The sequence below is a fragment of the Lissotriton helveticus genome, chromosome 11, assembly GCF_964261635.1.
Source record: "Lissotriton helveticus chromosome 11, aLisHel1.1, whole genome shotgun sequence".
NCBI lineage: Eukaryota > Metazoa > Chordata > Amphibia > Caudata > Salamandridae > Lissotriton > Lissotriton helveticus.
This window is the reverse complement of record NC_136072.1, coordinates 439172703-439193040: the sequence shown is the minus strand read 5'-3', so window position 1 is coordinate 439193040 and position 20338 is coordinate 439172703. Positions and strand designations below refer to the sequence as shown.

The following is a 20338-nucleotide window of genomic DNA, read 5'->3' as shown; positions in this document are numbered from 1 at the left end:
TGAGCCTAAATTCGTAAAGAAATTGAGACTAAGGATAAAAACAGTAGAAGAAAAACGTGCAGAAGAAAGGAGAAGTGCTCGCATAGCAGAGCAACAAGAAGGTACTTCCAAAAGAAGGAGTGATCGAATAAAAAGACAAAACAAGAAGTACAAGTCACCTGAATGGACACTTGTGTTGGAAGAACTTGAAGATCTTGATATAACTGACGTAAGCGACGGAGAGCCCGTCCCTGAGTACTCTGACGAAGAGGAAGAAGAGCCACCGTGAATTTGCACATAGTAAGCTACTGGTGTAAAGTCACAAAGAGGGGTCGAGAAACTTCTTCTGAAGCCAAAATGTCTGATTCAAACGTGAATGGTAGCCCTAGTTGCAGTCATTTCAAAACATGCTGCAAGGTATGTGTCTGCAGTATAGTTGTCCTGATATTACTTTGGATAGGACTAACAATTTTCATTCTCTTTGCTGTGAGTAAAGATACTAACATTGTCCCTACTGAAATTGTAAATACTGACAGTGAGGAGCTGACAACACAGAGTGTAGCAAGACATGAGAGAGCACTGAGACAAACAAAACAAGACTTAGAAGCATCAGATGAGGGAGGACTACATTATCATGGAGTTAAGAACAAGACACACCTAAACGTTTTCGCAAATTTGTTAATACATTATGTAGAGACTATGGAAATTGAAGATTGCTATGTCTGCATGAAGCTACCTACCTCTGTGGCTGAAAGCGTGACATACCATCACTTGCCGCTGACATATGGAATCTCCTGTAGCATTTTAGCTAGTTTATTTTACAAAAGAGGACCGTTACAGTACTATTACTCTAATAATGACGTGATTTTTTCTGAACTTCCTATACGTGGGAACTTGAATCCTGTACATACCAAAAGCGACACAATAAGATATATGGGAGACTACTTTCTGACTATAGGTAATATCGACATAGCTGACGCACACAGAGATAACTTGACTTGTTCTTTGCGTGAGCAGGAAAAGATGTTCCTGAACATGGCAGAGAAAAGGAGAATTAAAATACAAAAGAAGGCAAATGACGAAAGTCAGAAAAAGCCAAGGTGGGCAGAGAACATGGAAGGCACCTCAAATAGTGGAGCGGGTCCTGCTCTGTTGCTGGATTTTGAAAAGAAAGGCAAGCTATGTCTTCACCGCGAGAAGACTAGCTATTATAATAACATTTTCATTGGTTCCAGTGAATGCGAACATAATTACAAGGTAATTGGAGGTTGGGGTTTCAAAAATGGGTCAGAGCCTGTGTTTCCTGGAATCTATTATATTTGTGGGGACAAGGCTTATTTCAAATTGCCGGATCACTGGTATGGAAGCTGCTATTTTGGCATTATCTTCCCGAAAATATACCATGTGAATGGAGTTGCTGGAAGCAGTGAAAATACTAATGGCTTAGTGCGTAGTAAAAGAGAAAGTATAGGTGAGATTATGGGTAGTATTTTCAGAGCACTGATACCTGGAGTGGGAGTGGTTCTGAACACTCACAGAATTTGCAAATTGTCTACTATAGTGGATGTATTGTCTACTGAGACAGCTCATGGATTTCTGCTGGTCAATACCGAAATGGTTGCGATTAGATCAATGGTTTTGCAGAACAGACTTGCTCTTGATACCTTATTAGCGAAAGAGAGCGGAGTCTGCCGGATGTTGAGGGCGCAACATTGTTGCACTTATATTCCGGATAAAAGTGTACAGATCAAAAGATATGTGAAAAACATTACTAATTTGGCAAAGGAACTCAAACCACTCGAGGTTGATAGTGCCTGGAAGAGACTGGTAGATGGTCTCTCAAATGTAGGTCATTGGTTTGCTAGCATAGGTAAAAGCTTATTGTTCAAGGTACTGATGCCAATTGGAATTATAGGTCTCATCCTATTTTTCATATTTGTCTGCTGCAAGTGTCGTAAACACACAAAGAAGTATGAAGTGAATACAAGAGAAGTGAATGCAAGAGGAGTGAAACGGAGTGTGGATGAGCTCGAATTAGAAGAGATGAATAATCAGATCTATAAAAAGGTGAAGAATTCTCACCCTACCAAAACTGAACGAGAAAAGCTGGAGCGATTGCTGGAAGAGATAGAACTGTATAAAGTGTGAAAGAAAAGTTGGCATCTGGTTCCATTATATTTTGTGATGATAGTAAATATCATCAAAGAGGGGATTGATGAAGCAAAGCTTCGCATATTTTGCGGCTTGCTGTATTCATGAACCTCGTTTTATGTGTAACAACGTAATAACTTGTACGTCTTATTAATGTTTATTCTTCTATGTTTAAGCAAGGTTTATGAAGCTTGCCTATGTGTATTTCTAATGTATTTAATCCGTGTTCCTAAAATATGGCCGCCGCTTGTATTTAGTTACTGCGCATGCGTCAGCCACACTCACGTGTCCTGACGTGTCCGCAGAGTTGGAGGGAAAATTATGCGCATGCGTAATACATAGCTTTGCCTGTAACGTGGTACTGCTCGTGCCACTGCTCTTGTCACTGTTGAGATGTAGCTAACATTTAGACTGCATAAGAATATTTCGTAGTGATAAGTTGAAAGAACAAACCCTGTGATGGATTTTCATTATATTATTTCTATGTATTAATTTGTTCTCGCTTACTTTTCATGTACCGCGGGAAATGGGGGTCTGACGGCACCAAAAGCCATCTTGGAGGTCCCTTCCACGCATGTGTGACTTTTCGGGGACCTGACAACCTTGGCTGATGGAACTTAGCCAGCTGGCAGTGATGGGCAAGATGCTCCTGAGAACTGACCTGAAAACTCGGCTGAACGGAGTCACATGTCCCTGCTATGCTACATTGTTAAATTGTCATTGTATTTCCTTGCAGTTTCTCATGGGAACCCCAATCTCGCTAGGCGGTACCCAGATATGTAAATGAAGCATCTAAATAGTGTGTTGTGATTGGTGTGTTACCCAAATCCTACCTTAGGACCAATCCAAATTGAGGGATTCTGACACTTTGCAACATTGGGGGATGGTATACTGTCCCAAAAGAGTATATCTACCCTGGGTTCACCTAGGGAAGTCGTCCGACTTGTCTGGTTTAGCTGACCTGTCACTGACCCATCGCACTCAATAGGTGACTGAAGATACAGAGAGCTGCGGAGCACTCTGTCCGAAATTGACCATAGACTAAGGTTTTACTGAACCTTAAAGTGCTGGCGAAGCACTTTGCTGGGAGTTCGCTGATCCAATCGGGGTCTTGATCGATAGCTGCAGAGAGGGTGGAGCGCAGGCGTTGCTTCCAAACTGCGGGTGCGGTCCTGTCCTGAGCGGTCCTGTCCTGAGGGTTTGCTGTCCTGTCCTGAGGGTCCTGTCCTGATTCCAAATCTGAGGGTATCCTGTCCTGTCCTGGGTGTCCATTCTGCACCTGCTGTCCTTTGAGGGGTATCCTTCCTTGAGGGTTTCCTGTCTTAACTGACCCGTGGCCAGGGTTTGGTTTCCACACCAGTCTAGGTAAATACTGCTCTAAATTCTTTAAACTTGCACCTTTCTATTTTTCTATCTTTTGCTTTAATAAAGATACACCTTTGCATATGGTGATTTTTCCATGCTTTTGCCGCAACTATTGAAAGCATAAAGTCAATTGAACTTGTTCCTATGTTCCCCTACCTTTTAGAAATCACATTTTGCATTGCATTTTGTCATTTTCTGATATGGTCTAGAACGGCCTTACTTAAACTATCTAAAGAATCCTTGCCCTGAATGCATAGCGTTATTTGTTGCATCACATATTAGCGTTTCTATGATTACCCTGACATTATTTCTCTATAGTTATGTACTTTTCATTATTTTGATTATCGATTGCCTTATTCTTGTAAACCTAATGCTCAACGAAAACGAACTTTAGATAAAGCTTTTAAAACTTCCAGTTGTCCGTGGTCATTTGCAAACAGTATTGAAAGTCATTTGAGTTGTATTTTGCTGCCTTTTCCTTTTACAGCTAGGCCCCTGATCCGTTGAGGTCATAGGTACCCGTGTCGGTGGATGGTAAGTCGGGTACTCTGAGTAATAACGGTAGGGAACACACACATTTGGTAGCAGCCCGTGAAGTCGCCCTGTCAATGAGTAGTGTGAATTGAAATTATATGGGCCCTGAAGCCGGAAACGGCGGAATCATTGGCTGGGTGACCTCGCGCGCTCTATCACTATCAAAGTGTGTTACTTTATTGCTAGCTAGCGTTTTATTATTAAATCACTGTATTTGGTTTATTGCTATAAATCATTTATGGATAGCTTGGTAGTTAAAAATTGCTGTCGTGACAGCTCAAGTGTATTTATTTCAAAAACCATTTTCCTAGTCTCACCGTGTCACATATTAAATTATATAATCATTCAGGACAAATAATTAGCATGTCTGCATATTAACATTTCCTCTTTTTTTAACAGTTTTAATACCTATAATGGTTTATAGAAAAAGCTGTGTGCTGTAACCTCTTTCTTTGAATCTTTATGTGATTAACTTTACTTTTTTAATTGAAACATTTTATGTAATACAGTTTCTTTCCACGCAAAGCAGCTCTCCATGGGTTTTACTTTGCCTTAAGAGAGATGGGGTGCTGGAAGAGTAATATAGCAAATAAAAAAAACTTTGGTTTCTTTATGTGAGGTTGCAGTGGTTGGATAATTATCTACCACATGTCGTAAATCGTCACCTCTGATGGTTGCCTGAATGTTGGGCACATAGGGTGTTGTTAAAAGACCCCTCACACACCAACCTGGTTGGTGTCATGCTTGATTATCGGGGTCCCAACCAGGCGGCCGAGTGCCACCTGGTTGTGCTTCAACGCCTGACTACAGCGGAGCGGGTGTGGTGCAACAGTGTGATGTGAGTGAAGGTGAATTATATTAAACAATACCTCTGGGAATCCTTACCTAGTATTTTATTATTGTGGCCCAGGGTATTGTTTTAAAATATGTGATACAACTAATTCTTGGAAAAAATATCCAGTTAGTTGTCTGTCGTGATGCGGTCTACATGTTTCGGCCCCCTCAAGGTGATTACTGGGGCTTTCGTCAGGAACAAAGGTGGAGGTGAGTGGCAAAAATGTGGCCACGTGATAGTGAATTTTTACACACGCGCTAAGGTGTGCAATAAAAGAATAAAAGGAGACAGTGCCGGCGTACTTACAGACACTGTTCTGTAGCGAAAAGATTCCTGTAGTGAAGAGAAATAACAATACACAACATGAATGATAACGCAACATAAAATGCAATCTTTTAAGTACGCGAAAAGATTGCATTTTATGTTGTGTTATCATTCGAAGGTACTTTCTCTTAACATCACATGGAGGAATTTCAATTTCCATTGATACAGTGACTACTGTTAATGTGTGACTATACATTTTATAGTGTGCTTGCTATATTGTTTTATTGTGTGTTTACCATAATATTTTATATTTGGCCACATTTTCTTTACAGTGCATTTTAGGAAGTTTCATTTTATATATATCAATATTACTGTCATTGGTGTTATTTAAAATGCAATTTGACCCTCCTGCAAAATTTTTACAAGTTAAGGGTGATCCTCCCTTGCCTTGGGCAAGATGGAAGGAAGAGTTTTTCAATTATATGAAGGCTATTGATGGAGAGCGAATGGGAGCAGAGAGAAAAAAAAGTATTTTATTACATTGTTTAGGCTCAGAAGGGCAAGAAATTTTTAGAACTTTGCCTCTGGTTGTGCTACCTTCTGGAAGTGGTAATAATCTTAATGTTTACTCTGAAGCACTTGCGAGACTGGAAAAAAGATTTAAACCTACTGCTAATATTGCCCTTAATCGTTTCAAATGTTATACCAGGGCACAGAAACAGGATGAATCATTTGATGATTTTCTTACTTCTTTGAGAGCGCTAACTTTACGCTGTAATTTTGGTATAATGGCTGATGAGATGATACGTGACCAAATTATTGTTCATGTTAAGAATAAGAAGGTCCAAGATAAATTATGGTGCTTAGGTGATCCCAGCTTGGAAGAAAGTATTACTATTGCTAAGTCAACAGAAATGTCTGAAAAGTGGATGGATATTGTAGATAAACAAAGTGCCAATAGCAACAAAACTAATGTTGAGGAAGAAGTGTGCTTAGTTAAGCCCAGGAATGAAGGAAATAATGTTACTACCACATATACTGGTACTAAAAATTGGTCAAGTGGTAATTACAAGAAACCTGATATTAACGGCAGTTCATTTTCCTGTTTTAGATGTGGCAATAAGTCACATTTCGCTTCTTTTCCAGGATGTCCTGCCATTAATAGAACTTGCAGTATATGTGGCAAAATGGGACACTTTGGTAATGTCTGCAGAGAAAAACGTTTTAATACAAAGGGACGAACAGTACAATCACGTTCTGTCTCTAATTATCCCACTCCTGTCAAAGTGTCTTCAGTTAACAATTCTGATACCACATCACAAGAAGTTACAAAAGGTTATGTTGTTTCCATCTTACAAAGTGGTACTATTGTTTTGACTAGTAAGAAGTCACCTAAATGCATCTTTGACATTTTGGGAATTGATGTTGAATTGATGGTAGATTCTGGGTCCCCATGGACCATTATCACCAAACAATACTTCGATGAGAAGCTACATGAGGTGTGTGATTTTTCTAAATTACAACCATCTGATATTTTAGCTGAGAGTTTTAATGGAGGCAATATTTCTATTGAGGGATTTTTAAATGTGCCTTTAACTTTCAGAGGTAGATTTGCCTATATCAAATTGTACATAGCTTTCAAGGGAGTAAATGTTCTTGGATGGCAAGATCAATGGGAACTTGGTATCAAATTGAATCCACGAGCTAAGGATCCCATTGAGCTTTGTAGTGATCAGGAGATGGTTAATAGTATTAGTGAAGGAGTAAAGGATGTTACCTCTTTTTGGAGAAAAAAAATTTAACAAAGTTTTTTGCGATCAACTAGGAAAATTGAAAGGCTTTGCACACAAAATTGTTTTAAAGGAGGGTGCCATTCCTGTGAAGCAGAAATTGAGAGGTGTACCTCTCAATGTTAGATCTGAATTAAAAGATATGCTAGATGATCTGTTGAAGGATAATATCATTGAACCCATGGAGTCATCTGAATGGGTTTCACCCATAGTTCTCGTACGAAAACCTGATCAAAAGTTGAGAGTCTGTATTGATTTGAGGGCTCTCAATTCAAACATTGTTATAGATTGTCATCCGCTTCCCAATATAAATGAATTGGTTTCACTTTTTGATGGTGCGCAGATTTTTTCCACCCTGGACCTTAGGTCAGCGTACCATCAAATAGAGTTGACAGAAGAATCTAAAAAATGTACTGCCTTTATTACACCCATGGGTCTCTTCCAGTACAGAAGAATGCCATTTGGGGTTGGTTTCTGCCGCTTCTGTCTTCCAGCGTGTGATGTTTCAAATTTTTAGAGACCTTGATTCATATGTTAAGTGCTTTCAGGATGATATTCTGATTTTTTCTAAAAATAGTGCTGAACATTCTGTTCATCTTAATGAAGTGTGTTCCAGATTGCAAAACTATGGTCTCACTCTTAAAGCACATAAATGCAATTTGTTTAGAAAGTCAGTGGAGTATTTGGGGCATACTCTTTCAGGGGAAGGTTTGGTTCCAAAGAAATCGAATGTGGAAGCCATTCTTAATGCCCCAGCTCCTAGTACTAAAGAACAGCTCCTGTCCTTTTCGGGCATGTGTGAGTACTACAGCAAATTTGTTGCTAATTTTGCTACTAAAATGGAGCCTTTGAGGAAACTTTTGAGACAAAAGAATGAATTTGTTTGGGACACAGAGCAAGAAAAGGCTTTTTCTGAGATCAAAAAGGACATTGTCAATTCTCCTACTTTAAGACCCTTCAGGATGGGAAAAAAATGTATAATTACCACGGATGCAAGTTTGTACGGTTTGGGATGTGTGCTTTCCCAAACAGATGGTGTGTCAGAGTGGAATGTGGCTTTCTCATCCAGAACGCTGAGTGAGACAGAGCGCAGGTATGCGGTCATTGAGCGAGAGTTACTGTCATGTGTGTGGGCTATAGAACATTATAGAATCTACATTTGGGGTAGTAAATTCATTTTTAGAACGGATCATAAGCCCCTTGTTCATATTCTATCAGTGGGAGGAGGATGGAATTCTACAGCGAGGATTGCACGTTTGACATCTAAGTTGCAGGAATATAGCTTTACGGTAGAATATATACCTGGAAAGAAAATTGTTACGGCTGATTGCCTATCACGTCTTCCTTGTCTTAGTTTGGTTGACAGTGTAAGTGGGTGTAAAGATGTAGACTTTGTGTCTAGTTTGCAAGATTTTGTTGATACTCAGTATCAAGAGATTACTGAACAGTTTTGGTTCAAGTGTCAGGAAGAAGATGATAAGTTAATCACATTGAGGAAATACTTGTTGGAAGGTTGGCCCAACAAAGCGAATATCAGAGAAGATATTGTGCCGTTTTTTAATGTTGCTGATGAGTTGTTCTGCGAAGGTAATTTGGTTTTTAAAGGTGACAAGTGTGTTCCACCGGTTGGTGTTCAGGAGTTAATACTCAAGTTGGCGCACAAAACCCATCCTGGGATCTCTGCCATGAAGCGTCTTATTAGGTTGAATTTTTGGTGGCCTGGTTTGGACAGATTTGTAGATCGTGTGGTTAGGGAATGCAGTGAGTGTTGTGACAAAGACAAGATGTTAAAAGTTGTTGTTCCACCCCTTAAGTCAGTAGTGTGGCCTGAAGTTCCGTGGAACAAAATTGCTTTCGATATTTCTGGTCCATTTAGTATTTTACCTGAGTCTTCTCGTTTTGCTCTTGTAATTATTGATTACCATTCGAAATGGCCAGAAGTAAAATTTGTGTCAAAGATCACTTCTGAGGTAATAATTTTGTTCTTTCAGGAAGTATTTTCTAGAGAAGGTTGTCCTTCTGTGTTGGTGTCAGACAATGGAGTACAATTAGTCTCATCAAAAATGCAGTCATTTTTACAGTCTTGTAACATTAAACATGTTAGGACTTCTCTTTAAGAACCGCATGAGAAAGGTCAAGTCGAGCGGTTCAACCGTGTGTTAAAGAACTTTATTATGGATGCCATTAAGGAAAAGGGAAATTGGTTGAATATCCTCAGAGAGAAACTTTGGCATTACCGCATAACTCCACACACAACCACAGAGGTTAGTCCATTCAAGTTGCTTAAGGGAAGAGATCCAGCTTCTGTTATTTGTCCGTGGTGGTTCAAGGAGAAGTGTAAGGCTTTTTGTGAGGATGTTGTGGATGTCAAGCTTATTGTGGACAGAGTTGCTTCTAAACAGAATAAATCTGCTGTGTGGTATAATAAGAGGTGGAAGGCAAGAGAGCATGGTTTGGCTGTGGGAGATTGGGTCAAAATTCTGAAACCTTCTTTTGTTAGCAAGGGTGTGAGCAAATATGGTAGACCTGTTCAAGTTAAGAATGTTTTAAAAAACTCTGTTATCACGCAAGATGGTAAGGTCTGGAATGTAAGCAAGGTTGCAAAGTGTCCTATCCAGTTTGGTGCGAATACTCATTCTTTTCCTCAAAGTTGTTCCAATTCTATACCAGACCAGTGTTCTAGGCCTTTTCCTGATACTATTGCCTGTAGAATCAGGGAAGATTCCCGTATTCGTAAGAGACCCATGTCCTTACGGGACTATGTATAATATGTTACTTTTCTTGTTTAATTATGATTTTGTATATATGTTATTTCCTTGATTTCCATTTTGTGGGGGAGATGTGTTACATCCTGCACTATATATCTTACCTTTTATTCCTTCCCCTTTAATGGCATGAGACCTGGATCATGGTGTTCTAGTTCTCAGAACTTTCCTGGTTATGCATTCTGCATCTTTGAGTCAGTTGTACCTGGACTCTGAAGCTGCTTACAGATGCTGTGCTGCTGAATAAAGCTTCTTGAATTTTAACATGTTCCCTGGATTATTACAACATATTTTTGTGGTTTTCACCTATTGTATGCAAAGTATTGTAAATATTTCACTGCTTGGCTTTGAGTCGCGGCCAATGCAGGTAAGAGCGGTGGGGCAGTCTGGGTGGGATTTCGACGGAGGATGATGAGGGAAAATTAAATAAAGAATTAATTTTCCCTCGTCATTGTCCCTCGAAATTCCCCCCATACCGGCCCCACCACTCTTACCTGCACGGGCTGTGGCTGTTGCTTTCAATGTAATCATGCTACGGCACAAAGCAAACACTACAATATGATGGATAGAGAGCTGAAACTTTTCAGACGCTCACCCCCAGTCATAGATCTGGGTTGAATCCATCATCGTTCTTTAGCTCACTTCGCCACCTCAGTTGAGATCCAGCTATATGAAAATCCGTCTTGACCCTGTGCATCATGGGAACAGTCCAGCCCGAACTGCCAAACCAGGTCTTCCCTGGACCGGAAACAAGCATTGTGGGACCAGTTTCAGGTTAACACCCCTAATCAGCCAGGATAGCTTGAATCCAGTGGCAAAGTGAGCAAGGGACCCACGTCCGGGAATACCCTGCTATACCTGAGCATGCTTCGGACCGCCATTATTTTACTGAGTGAAAACTGTTTACACAATGTGTACTTCACTGAGTTAAAACCCCATGAGTTGTGTTACTGGAATCATCAGGTATTTTACTTTGAGTTTAGTTATTGAATACATTCATTTCTCATGTAACCTAGAGATTTCATGACTGTAGAGTAAGTCCATGAAAAGCACTCTTCGTGAACAGCTCAGAAGGGATTTCTGTTGTAATAAAGTAGGGCCCTGAGAGATTTCCTCTTTTTTGGCTAATACATATTTTGTATCTTTGACAAATGATGTCAGATTCAGAACAAAAGGGAGATCAAATCAATCTACATAAGGAGCAATGTTTTCTGTCAAACTTCCAAAAAAGAAATAATATTTCTTCTCAGTGGAGGTTTTGTTGTCTTCTTTGTCTTTGATTTACTATCAAGCTGTGTTCATAACTTTTTAGAAAACGTTCATCAAACCAAAAAGTCACTTTGATTTGTGATACTAAATATAAGGATTCCGAGTGCGGCCAAATTACCTGTGAACTCAGGCTATTTCACCAAACAAATCCCTCCAGGTATTGTCTGGCAAAATTAGCATGGCAAAAACAAGTCAGAAAGGGGAATTATGAGCTTACTAGTCTGCCATAAAACTGAAACAATCAGTTTATCTCAAGCAACTGAACAGAAGCTGTAAGCTCACGCCTAACCGCTGGATTTAACTTGCATAATATTTCGATTTATGGCACGCATTCACATTTAATCAGGCACGCTTTTGTGTTCTTTTAAAAAAAACTTTTCTCGCCTAAATGGCGTGCACCTTTACACATAAGCCGTTTGCGTACACTGTTTTCGGCACCTTCTTTGTTTGTAAATGCCGGTACCCATATCACTGATTATCACGTTATCGCGTGTGAGAAAATGCACGATTGACAAAGACGTACGTTTAAATGCTTTTAAATCGTTGCATGATTTCAGAGTAGTTTGCGGCACACCTTCTAATCCACCTCACTGTACACTCGTAGATTAGTTGTCTCTGGCACTTTCGCAAGATAACGCTCATTAACACACGAATAGAATAACCTCTAGAGAACGTTACCCCTCAATGAATATTTTTCATGTTCTTTGCGTTTCGAATGCCCCTGATGAAGGGCTAATGTTAAGCCCGAAATGCATTGGGATCATGCTTTAACTTTGTTAGCATACTGCAAAAGATGACTTTGCTAGCTAAAAGAAGCTCACCTATCTTTATGGAATGAATAAAGATTTGAAACAATTGACATCACCATTTTCAAACTGTTGATTTATATTGGAATCAGATTTAAAATATCGCTCACGCGATTCTTCCGCAGCTGCGCCAGGAGGGACGTTCTCTAAGCGTAGAGAACACATCACATTAAATAAAACTGAAACAGCACATTAGTCCCTACCCCCATTCCAGCATGTAAAACTCGAGGTCGCAAAGTAACAGCGCAGAGCGCATATCATGACGCCGGTAAACAGAGGGGCAGATTTACAAGCCCCTTGTGCCACTTTTGCGTCATTTTTAACATGGGAAAATTGTCGTAAGGGTGGCGCAAGAGGCTTGTAAAGCCCCAATTGTTTTTACCTCTGTATAAGTCCAACCAAGTCCGGATGGGGAGCAAGCTAGTCATCTGATTTCCAATTAAAACCATAAAATATTTATTTGAAAAGTTTTATATAGCGATGGCTAGACCCGGAGGTATCGAGGCGTTTTACATGAGTAACAGCGAGTTACAGGTTAAATAGTTACATCACTTAAATCAAAGAGTCACAGGGGGAGGAGGAGGGGGAGGGAGGAAATACACAATGGGAAAAACGAGGAAAACAATGTCAGATGTCTGTTCATTATTCCCAAAAAAGCAAACAGTTGTGGCCTACCTACATAAGCTCTGAGGTACACAACCTAAAATAAGCAAAAGCAATATTATATCCTCAGCATATAAAATCAACTAAACTGCAACCTAAAGACACAGGACATATCAATAAATGAACATAATGTTAATGCATGACCACAAATAACCAGAATACCTTAATCCAAATAGACTAGAACAATTCCAAGTCAAGTTGACTTCTGCAACAATAACCTGGAGGCAAAGTGCGCTATCTTTTATACCTCAATCCAAAGTACTGCTATATCCTTACCTGCCCTGCAGGAAACTTAGCCTATGACCTATCTCACACAAAATATGTTGAGCAATAACGTATAATAGTTTTGCAACTTGTGCAATCCTCAGGTGTTTTTAATATATGGTGTTCCAATATTGTGATCCATTCAACCTTGATTCTATGATGCATGTACAACATCCTGGAGTTGGGTTATCACTTACCAGCATCAATTATGTCTAACTGGCACATATCAGTCATATACATAGGTGCACATACACACACTATATCTTGAACAGTGTAAGCAGCTCTCCTTTGCCCACCCCCTCCACCAATTGGCTTAAAGACCCACAGTTCAATTATATGGAGGTTCATCTGTTTATCACATAGACTAACAGTAAATCTTGAACTCATGAAATTACTTCACCTGCTTTGGGTACTCCAACCATGATTCTGGAAATCCTTTCACCTGTGGCTCTTCCACTTGCTTTCCATTGACAACTCCAGGCAATAAAGCGCCATTTTCCTGTAAGGTTGAGGATCCTGAAATCATCTGCCTAACTAAAGGGTGGTTCACATCCACATGGAAATCTGCTGATATTTTCCTGTTGTCCTTGATGTCGAAGAGAGCAAGACTCACAAAGAATGGCTCGATCTATAATGAAAATTAGATATGTTGGTACTTATAAGTAAACATAGCAGATCAACATTGGCTTTGTTATTGTGCCTCTCATATTACTCAGTGGTAGAGAGACATCATTTCTTGTGACTTGTATCTTTTTCTGTTAATAGTCGCATTTTCATTATTATGCAGCACATACTATTCTGGGATATGTATTTAAGTACATTTTCAGACATAGTTCTTTTTTCACTTACTGGTTTTCAATATTCCTTTTTTATAAAGTAATGTGGACTTAGGTTTAATAATATTCACATTTGAGGGTGAATGGGCTGGCTTACATACACTGCCCAAATGGTCATAGAGGACACGGGGTGCTACTAAATATTGTACCAAACATTGAAACAGTATGCTCTGTTGGGGCAGCCAAAAATCGTCATTTGTAATTTGTCACATATGCAAAATATTTTTTTAAAAATCTGGTGCACGACTGCATGGTCTTGTGCAAAAAGAAATGGAGCAAAATAAAACACTTTTGTAGTATTTAATATGGCGTCCATGGAGCACCCGGGTGCAAAATAGCACCTCCCCACCTCCTAAAGTTAACATATGTGGCCACAACTGTGCAACACCCTCTGGGGGCGGTCAGTTTGCTGCATGTCCAGATACTGAGAATCGGCTCATTTTTAGACGTAATACAAAGGGAAATTGCATCTGGGTGGGCCCGCTGAGAAAACTCATGCCCTGACCACATCCTTCACATAGATGCCCAGTCCGATTTTTGTTTTACTTCTATATTGAGCACATCCCCAACCTGCGTGTGCAGTTACCCAGCAAAGAGGACGAAATGATGTTATTTTCACATGCAGCTGGTTTAACACATTTCCTCACCTTGTACTGTAATTTTGAAAAAGCAAACAGTGGTTTCAATGTAAAGACACAAGCACAAATACGTTTACCAATACATTTCCCTGCATATATGTACATACACAAAAGTGCCCTATACCCTTTACAAGGAGGTGTATTAGAAGGAATTCAATTTAAAAAAATACTTTATTTCAGAAAAGCAATAAACGTTTTCCATTTTTTTTTGTTTGAATATATTTTATTAGTTTTTCAGCATTTATATTCAGGATACATTTATGCAGTGAGCAAAAGGAAAAGGCACACTTATTCCATATAATTACGCAGCGACAATATAGTACAGCGATAACACACAGCAGGGTATTGATTATGTATCACATTTCTTGCAGTAAAGTTGATGGAACAATATGTGTAGAAATGTGGGCTGTAGAGGATGTGATGTCGCTCGGTATCGATAGTGGTACGGTCTGGGGTATGGGGGTGAGGTGTGATGTGAGGCGGCACTTTCTGGCAATTGCTCGCCTTCCCTGTACCTCTCCCGACAGTCAGTGTGTGATAAGTCACTCAGTGTATTGCGGTATCAGGAGAGCTGAGGGCCAGATGGTTATCGGCAACCAATACAATATACACAATTTTGTAGCAATCGTGCCGGTGATAAAACTACCAGGACACTGTAACTTAACCAATGGGTAAGAGATGAAATGGGATGAGACAAAATGGGGAGGAGAAAAAATTTCTCCAACAGTATGAGGTGGTGGGAGGGGAGACAGAAAATCGAAAATAATAGAATGAGGAGAATAGGGTGAGGTTACATGGCTAATGGGTCGTGGAGAGTGTCAATGTGTGCGTGTGGAGGTAAACTTTCGGGTCCGTGTTGAAGATATTGGGCGGTAAATGTCCTGTGGGGCATGGGTTCCTTTCAGGAGGGGGGGGGGGGAGTTGCTTAGCAGCGTCTAACAAGCACTATGGTACCGGTGTCAGGAGCACGGGGGTTCTGAGCGGTTATCGCATTACAGGTCTGCAGCGACCCCTCCCTGAATGGGCATATGTCGCATCTCCCACCATATTCAAAATGAGGGGGTGGCAATGTAGGCGTGAGGTTTTCCGCCTCTACCAGCGTCCAGGGCCGGCTCAAATAAATGGCCTCATCTAGGTGATTCCCTGGTCCAAGCTTGCCTGCTGGAAGGATTTCAAGGTATTATCCCAGAGTTGTGCAATGGGGAATTTTCTGAGGCCCGCTGTCTCCTCCCGGTGGAATGTGGCGCTTTCCGCTCTCGCCCAGTTAGCAAAGGAGGCATACCAGTATTTGGCATGTGGGGGTTCGCTCTTTTTCCAGCGTTTGGTGAGCAAGCGTTTGGCCGTGACGAGCCCCAGGTCCCAGAACCTAGCCGGCACTCTATTGAGCCTAGTCCTCTTGTACAACCCCAGGATACAGGCCTCCCATGTGTGTGGCAATTCTGCGTCAACGCTCCGTGTCAGCAGGGTTGTCACCGAGTCCCAGTATGCTTGTATAGTGGGACATGTCCAGAGCATATGCAGGAGTTCCGCTCCAACCAGGGAGCATCTTGGACACCCAGAAGTAGCCATCGAAAAGTATCTGTTGATCTTATCTGGCGATAGGTATGCGCAGTGCAGGATATAAAATTGTATGATCTTGAAGCGGGAGTTACGTGGGACATTAACAGGGCTAGCTAGCACCACTGCCCATTCTTTGTCCGTCCATTCCCTTCCTCTATCTGCCGCCCATTTGTCCCGCAGCTGTTGGGTGGGATGTTGTGTGTGCATCAGGAGGGCCTGCGCCAGCCAGTGGACTATGTGGGAACCATTGCCCATAACATGGAAGTATTGCATGAAGTGGTGCGTTTGCAGCTCCTCGGATATGTCTCCCCAGGGGTCCGTAAATGTGCGTATTATAGACGCATGGAGGAGAAACTGTCTGGCTGGTAGGCCTGTATCTCCGACTAGCTCTTCAAAGGGGGGCAGGATGCCGTCCGCATATAAATCTCCCAATGTTTCCACTCCAGCCTGCACCCATCTCTCCAACTCAGCCTCCGTTACCACTCCGCCCTCTCTGGGGGTGCCCAGCAGAGGGGGCGTTGGGGCATAAGGCCTCACCTCTCGAGTTAGTTTCAGGCTGCGCAGTGAACATCTGCGAGCCATCGCCACGTGTAATTGCGATGGGCAGGGACCCTGGTCAGGGGGTGGAACAATGTACAGATTTGTGTGTGGGTCCAGGTGGTGGCATCTGTGGCAGTATCGCCTACATTTTTCCACTCAGCCAGCCCGTCACCCATTGTAGCTGTGCTGCCAGATAATATAGTTCCAGGTTGGGGACCGCAAGGCCCCCAGCCTCCGTGGGCACATAAAGCTTTGTCAGCGCTACACGAGGTCTCCCAGCGTTCCAGATATGGTTCCGGAGCGAGGTTTCTAATTCTCTGAACACGCGGGCTGGAACATATATTGGGATATTGGCATAATAGTACAGTAGCCGTGGCAAGACTATCATCTTCGTGAGCGCAACACAACCAGGCACGTTGAGAGGAAGGGTCTTCCAGAAGGTCATCTGTGCGCGCAATGAGGAGATGGCTCGAATCAGGTTTCCCTCCAGTATGTCAGATGGAGTCCTATATATGTGTATCCCAAGATACCTAAACGTAGTAGGGTACCAAGCTAGTCTCCCATCATTAATACGGATATCCCACTCCTGTGTGTCCGAGTTGAAGGAGTACGCTCCTGATTTGGCCCAGTTGACCTTAAGTCCCGACATGGTCTCGAAGGTCCGGAAGATATCAGATAGGGACTGCGGTATACAGGTCAGGTCTCTGACGTATAGTAGCAAATCATCCGCGTATAACAAGACCGCATGCAATCCATCCGCCAATGGGATCCCCCACTCCTCCCCTTGCACTCTCCCTAATGCTGCAAGAGGTTCTATGGCCATAGAAAAAAGCAATGGGGACAGGGGGCAAACCTGTCTGGTTCCTCTTCGCACCCGGATTGCGTCAGGTAGCAGCCTGCCCGTACGCACCCGCACGGTGAGTTTTTGATATAGTAAGCTCACCATGTCAATGTAATTGTCCCCTAGTTCATATTTCTCCAGCGTTGCTCTGAGATAGGGCTATTCTACAGAGTCAAATGCATTCTCGAGGTCCAGCACAAGGCACCCCGATCGCGGCCATTGGCGGGTGGCATATTCTTGCACTCTGAACAGTCTGCGGATATTACAAGAGGTGCTGCCCGTGGGTACAAAACCGTTCTGATCAGGGTGAATGAGGGTTGAGACCAGGGGGGCCAGACGTTGAGCCAGGGTAGAAGCGAGTATTTTATAATTAGTATTTAGCAGGGCTAGCGGCCGGTATGAGCCCATGCGCGTGCCGTCCCTGCTGGGTTTTAGGATGGAAATGAGGTTGGCTTCGTTTAATGTGGGGGGAGGGAGGAGTCCTCAGCGGCAGCCGCATACACCTTTAGCAATTCGGGAATCAGGATATCAGAACAGGCTTTGAAAAATTCAGCCGGTAGCCCGTCCGGGACAGGGGACTTGCCATTAGACAAGGCAAAAATGGCGGTGCGCAGCTCCTCGGGCGTAAGCGGCGCCCCAAGGTCTCCTCGCTGTGTGGCGGTCAATCTCGGTATCTGTATTTCTGAGAGATAGTTTGTAATGTCCGCAGCGGGGACCCTTAGTTGGGATCGATATAAAGCCTGATAGTGCCTTGTAAAAGCCATGTGTATTTCGTTCTGTGTGGACACCACCTCGTCCCTAGCAGTGTATATTGCAGACACAGGCGCTGTGTGGTCTTCCTGTTTAATGAGCCAGGCCAGTAATTTCCCAGGTTTGTCACTGAGATGATGCGTGCGTGCCGAGTGGGCTGCCTAGTTGATGTGACAAAGCCGTTCCAGCAACCGCGCATGCTCCGCGCGAGCTGTAAGTAATGGTCCGTCAGCGCCTCCTACCGCCTCTTGCTCGCGTTGGAGCAGGTCGGTCTCCACTTGCTTCAATTCCCCCTCCAGTTGTTTCTGTATATATCCCTGCATGCCTAAGCAGTGCCCTCTGATCACAACTTTAAAGGCGTCCCACTCAATCTGGGGGGAGGATGCCGTACCGGAGTTATCTGCAAAGTATTGTGTTGTTTGTGCAAGAAGGGAATCCCGGAAAGGGGCATCTAGGAGTAAGGCTGGTTGCAACCTCCAGGTAGGGACTGGCGGGTGTGGGCGCTCCCAAGCTATGTCTAGGACATGCGGGTTATGGTCGGAGTGGGTGCGGCCCATATAGTGTGTGTCTATGATAGGGAGCAGTAACTTGGTAGATACCATGTACCTATCTAACCGTACATGTAAGGTATATGCTCCCGAATATTAGGAGTACACTCTAGAGGTGGGATTGCGAGTACGCCAAGCGTCATGTAAGTCCCATTGTGCTGCCCAGCTGGTGAGTGCTTTCATGGCCCCATGCGCTGGTGTGCCGGCCTGAGGTAGGGAGGAGCGGTCCAGCGTGGCGTCTAAAATACAATTATAATCACCCCCCAGTATCCAAGGGACGACATGCCAGGGCGCCAGTTTCGCTGACAGCTGCGCGAACCCCCCCCCCCCGGTCCGTGTTAGGGGAGTATAAGGAGGCCAGAACTACTGGCTGCCCATCAAGCCGGCCATGAACAATCACAAATCTACCCTCTGTGTCCACGTGGGAGTATGTCACTGCTAAAGGAGTCCCTGGCCTCACCCACAACAGTGCCCCGTAAGAGGAATATTCTGTGGCGTAGAGCTGTCCGCGCCATCTGCGATGCAGTGTTTGAACTTCCGCCTTGTTCAAATGTGTCTCCTGTAGGAGTGCAATGTGGACCTGGTGGCGTTTAAGGTAGGAGTAAATTTGATACCTGCGTGACGGTGTGTGCATGCCTCTGATGTTCCAAGTACATATTTTTATCGCAGTCATTTTGTTACTCTAAGTGACCCCCACGCTCATTTCCCACCACTCTCCCACCTTATGTACCCACACCCGGGTCCCCCACATATCCCCACGTTCCATCTCCAAAGACATCGCCATTGACATTAGGATGAAACCCTCAAAGAAGCAAAAGGAGCTTAAATTAAAGAGCATAACAGACCAGGAAAGGCCAAATCAGTGAAAAATACCAAAAGGTCGGTTGCTGAACATGCCGCCGTCCAAACTCTCAATCGAGATAAGTAACCTTTCAATTCTAGGGGGTGCTATATACTAGGCACAATTGCAGTGTTAGAACAGTACGGTCAGCAAGAGAGGCTTCATCCCTCCCCAGGCCTCAGCAATCAGGCATAGTTGGGCAGGAGCCATACTGGGCTATCATGTCTTGGCTTGCTATGCATGCGTCTGTTCGGGGCGAGCCAGCACGAAGCAAGTCACACAGGGCTGCGCGCCATGTGCGTGGCTGAATTACCAATAGTCAAGGCCCCACAGGTAGGGGCAGCAGGGGGTCATCTTTAGCGCGGCGTCGTGACATTGTTCGAGCTTCAAGGGTAGTACTCACTGTGTCTCGCCACCGTTTACATCTGGTGAGGCGGAGGCCCCGCTCCGGACGTCGCAAGGCCATGGCCCAGCCGAGGTGTGTACTGATTTTGTGGTCAAGACATTGCTGCCCAGATTGAGATCTGATGACTCCTGTCAACTAACCAGATCCGCTGTTTGCGGTGTGACATCCGGCTGATCCACGGACACTTGGGAGTCTGGTAACCCATAGATGGCCTCATCATCGCTTGGGAAGGCTCGGGGGCTGGCGTCCTGGGCAGGGTTCGACGTTGGGGAACTGCTAATTTCTGTGACCTGTGACTCTGCGGAGAGTGTCCTGTTACTCTAGAAGAACAAGTTCCATAGGTGGGGAGCGGTCCATCGATCCCTGTGACTGGCGGGTCATTGGTAACTTGTGTCTGCGGCGTCGCCGCGGCCCACGTGCGCGTGCTGTTGTGGTTGATCCCAGCGTCCGTCTGGGCGTCGTGTCCACACCGCTGTCCAGCCAAGCCTCAGTTTCCTCAGGGCTGGTAAAAAAGTGTGTTTTGTCCTGTGTCACCACCCGTAGCTTGGCAGGAAAGAGGAGGGAGTATTTGAGGCCCACGCGGCGCAGTCGTTGTTTTACAGCAAGGAAGGAGTGCCTTTGGCGCTGCACTTGAACTGTGTAGTCGGGGAAGAACATAATTTTGGTGTTGTCGATCTGGACATCTCCGAGCTT

At 43.5% G+C, this 20338-nt stretch overlaps 1 protein-coding gene across 7 annotated transcripts in view; it reads right to left on the bottom strand.

Moving 5' to 3' along the window:
- Nucleotides 1-20338, bottom strand: part of DOCK10 (dedicator of cytokinesis 10) — a 1735912-nt gene that overhangs the window by 702801 nt on the left and 1012773 nt on the right. For all 7 annotated transcript variants that reach the window (XM_078665953.1, XM_078665951.1, XM_078665949.1 and 4 more), the window contains exon 12: nucleotides 13086-13313. In XM_078665953.1, the coding sequence (XP_078522079.1) occupies nucleotides 13086-13313 (228 nt within the window). The remainder of the gene's footprint in view (nucleotides 1-13085; nucleotides 13314-20338) is intronic.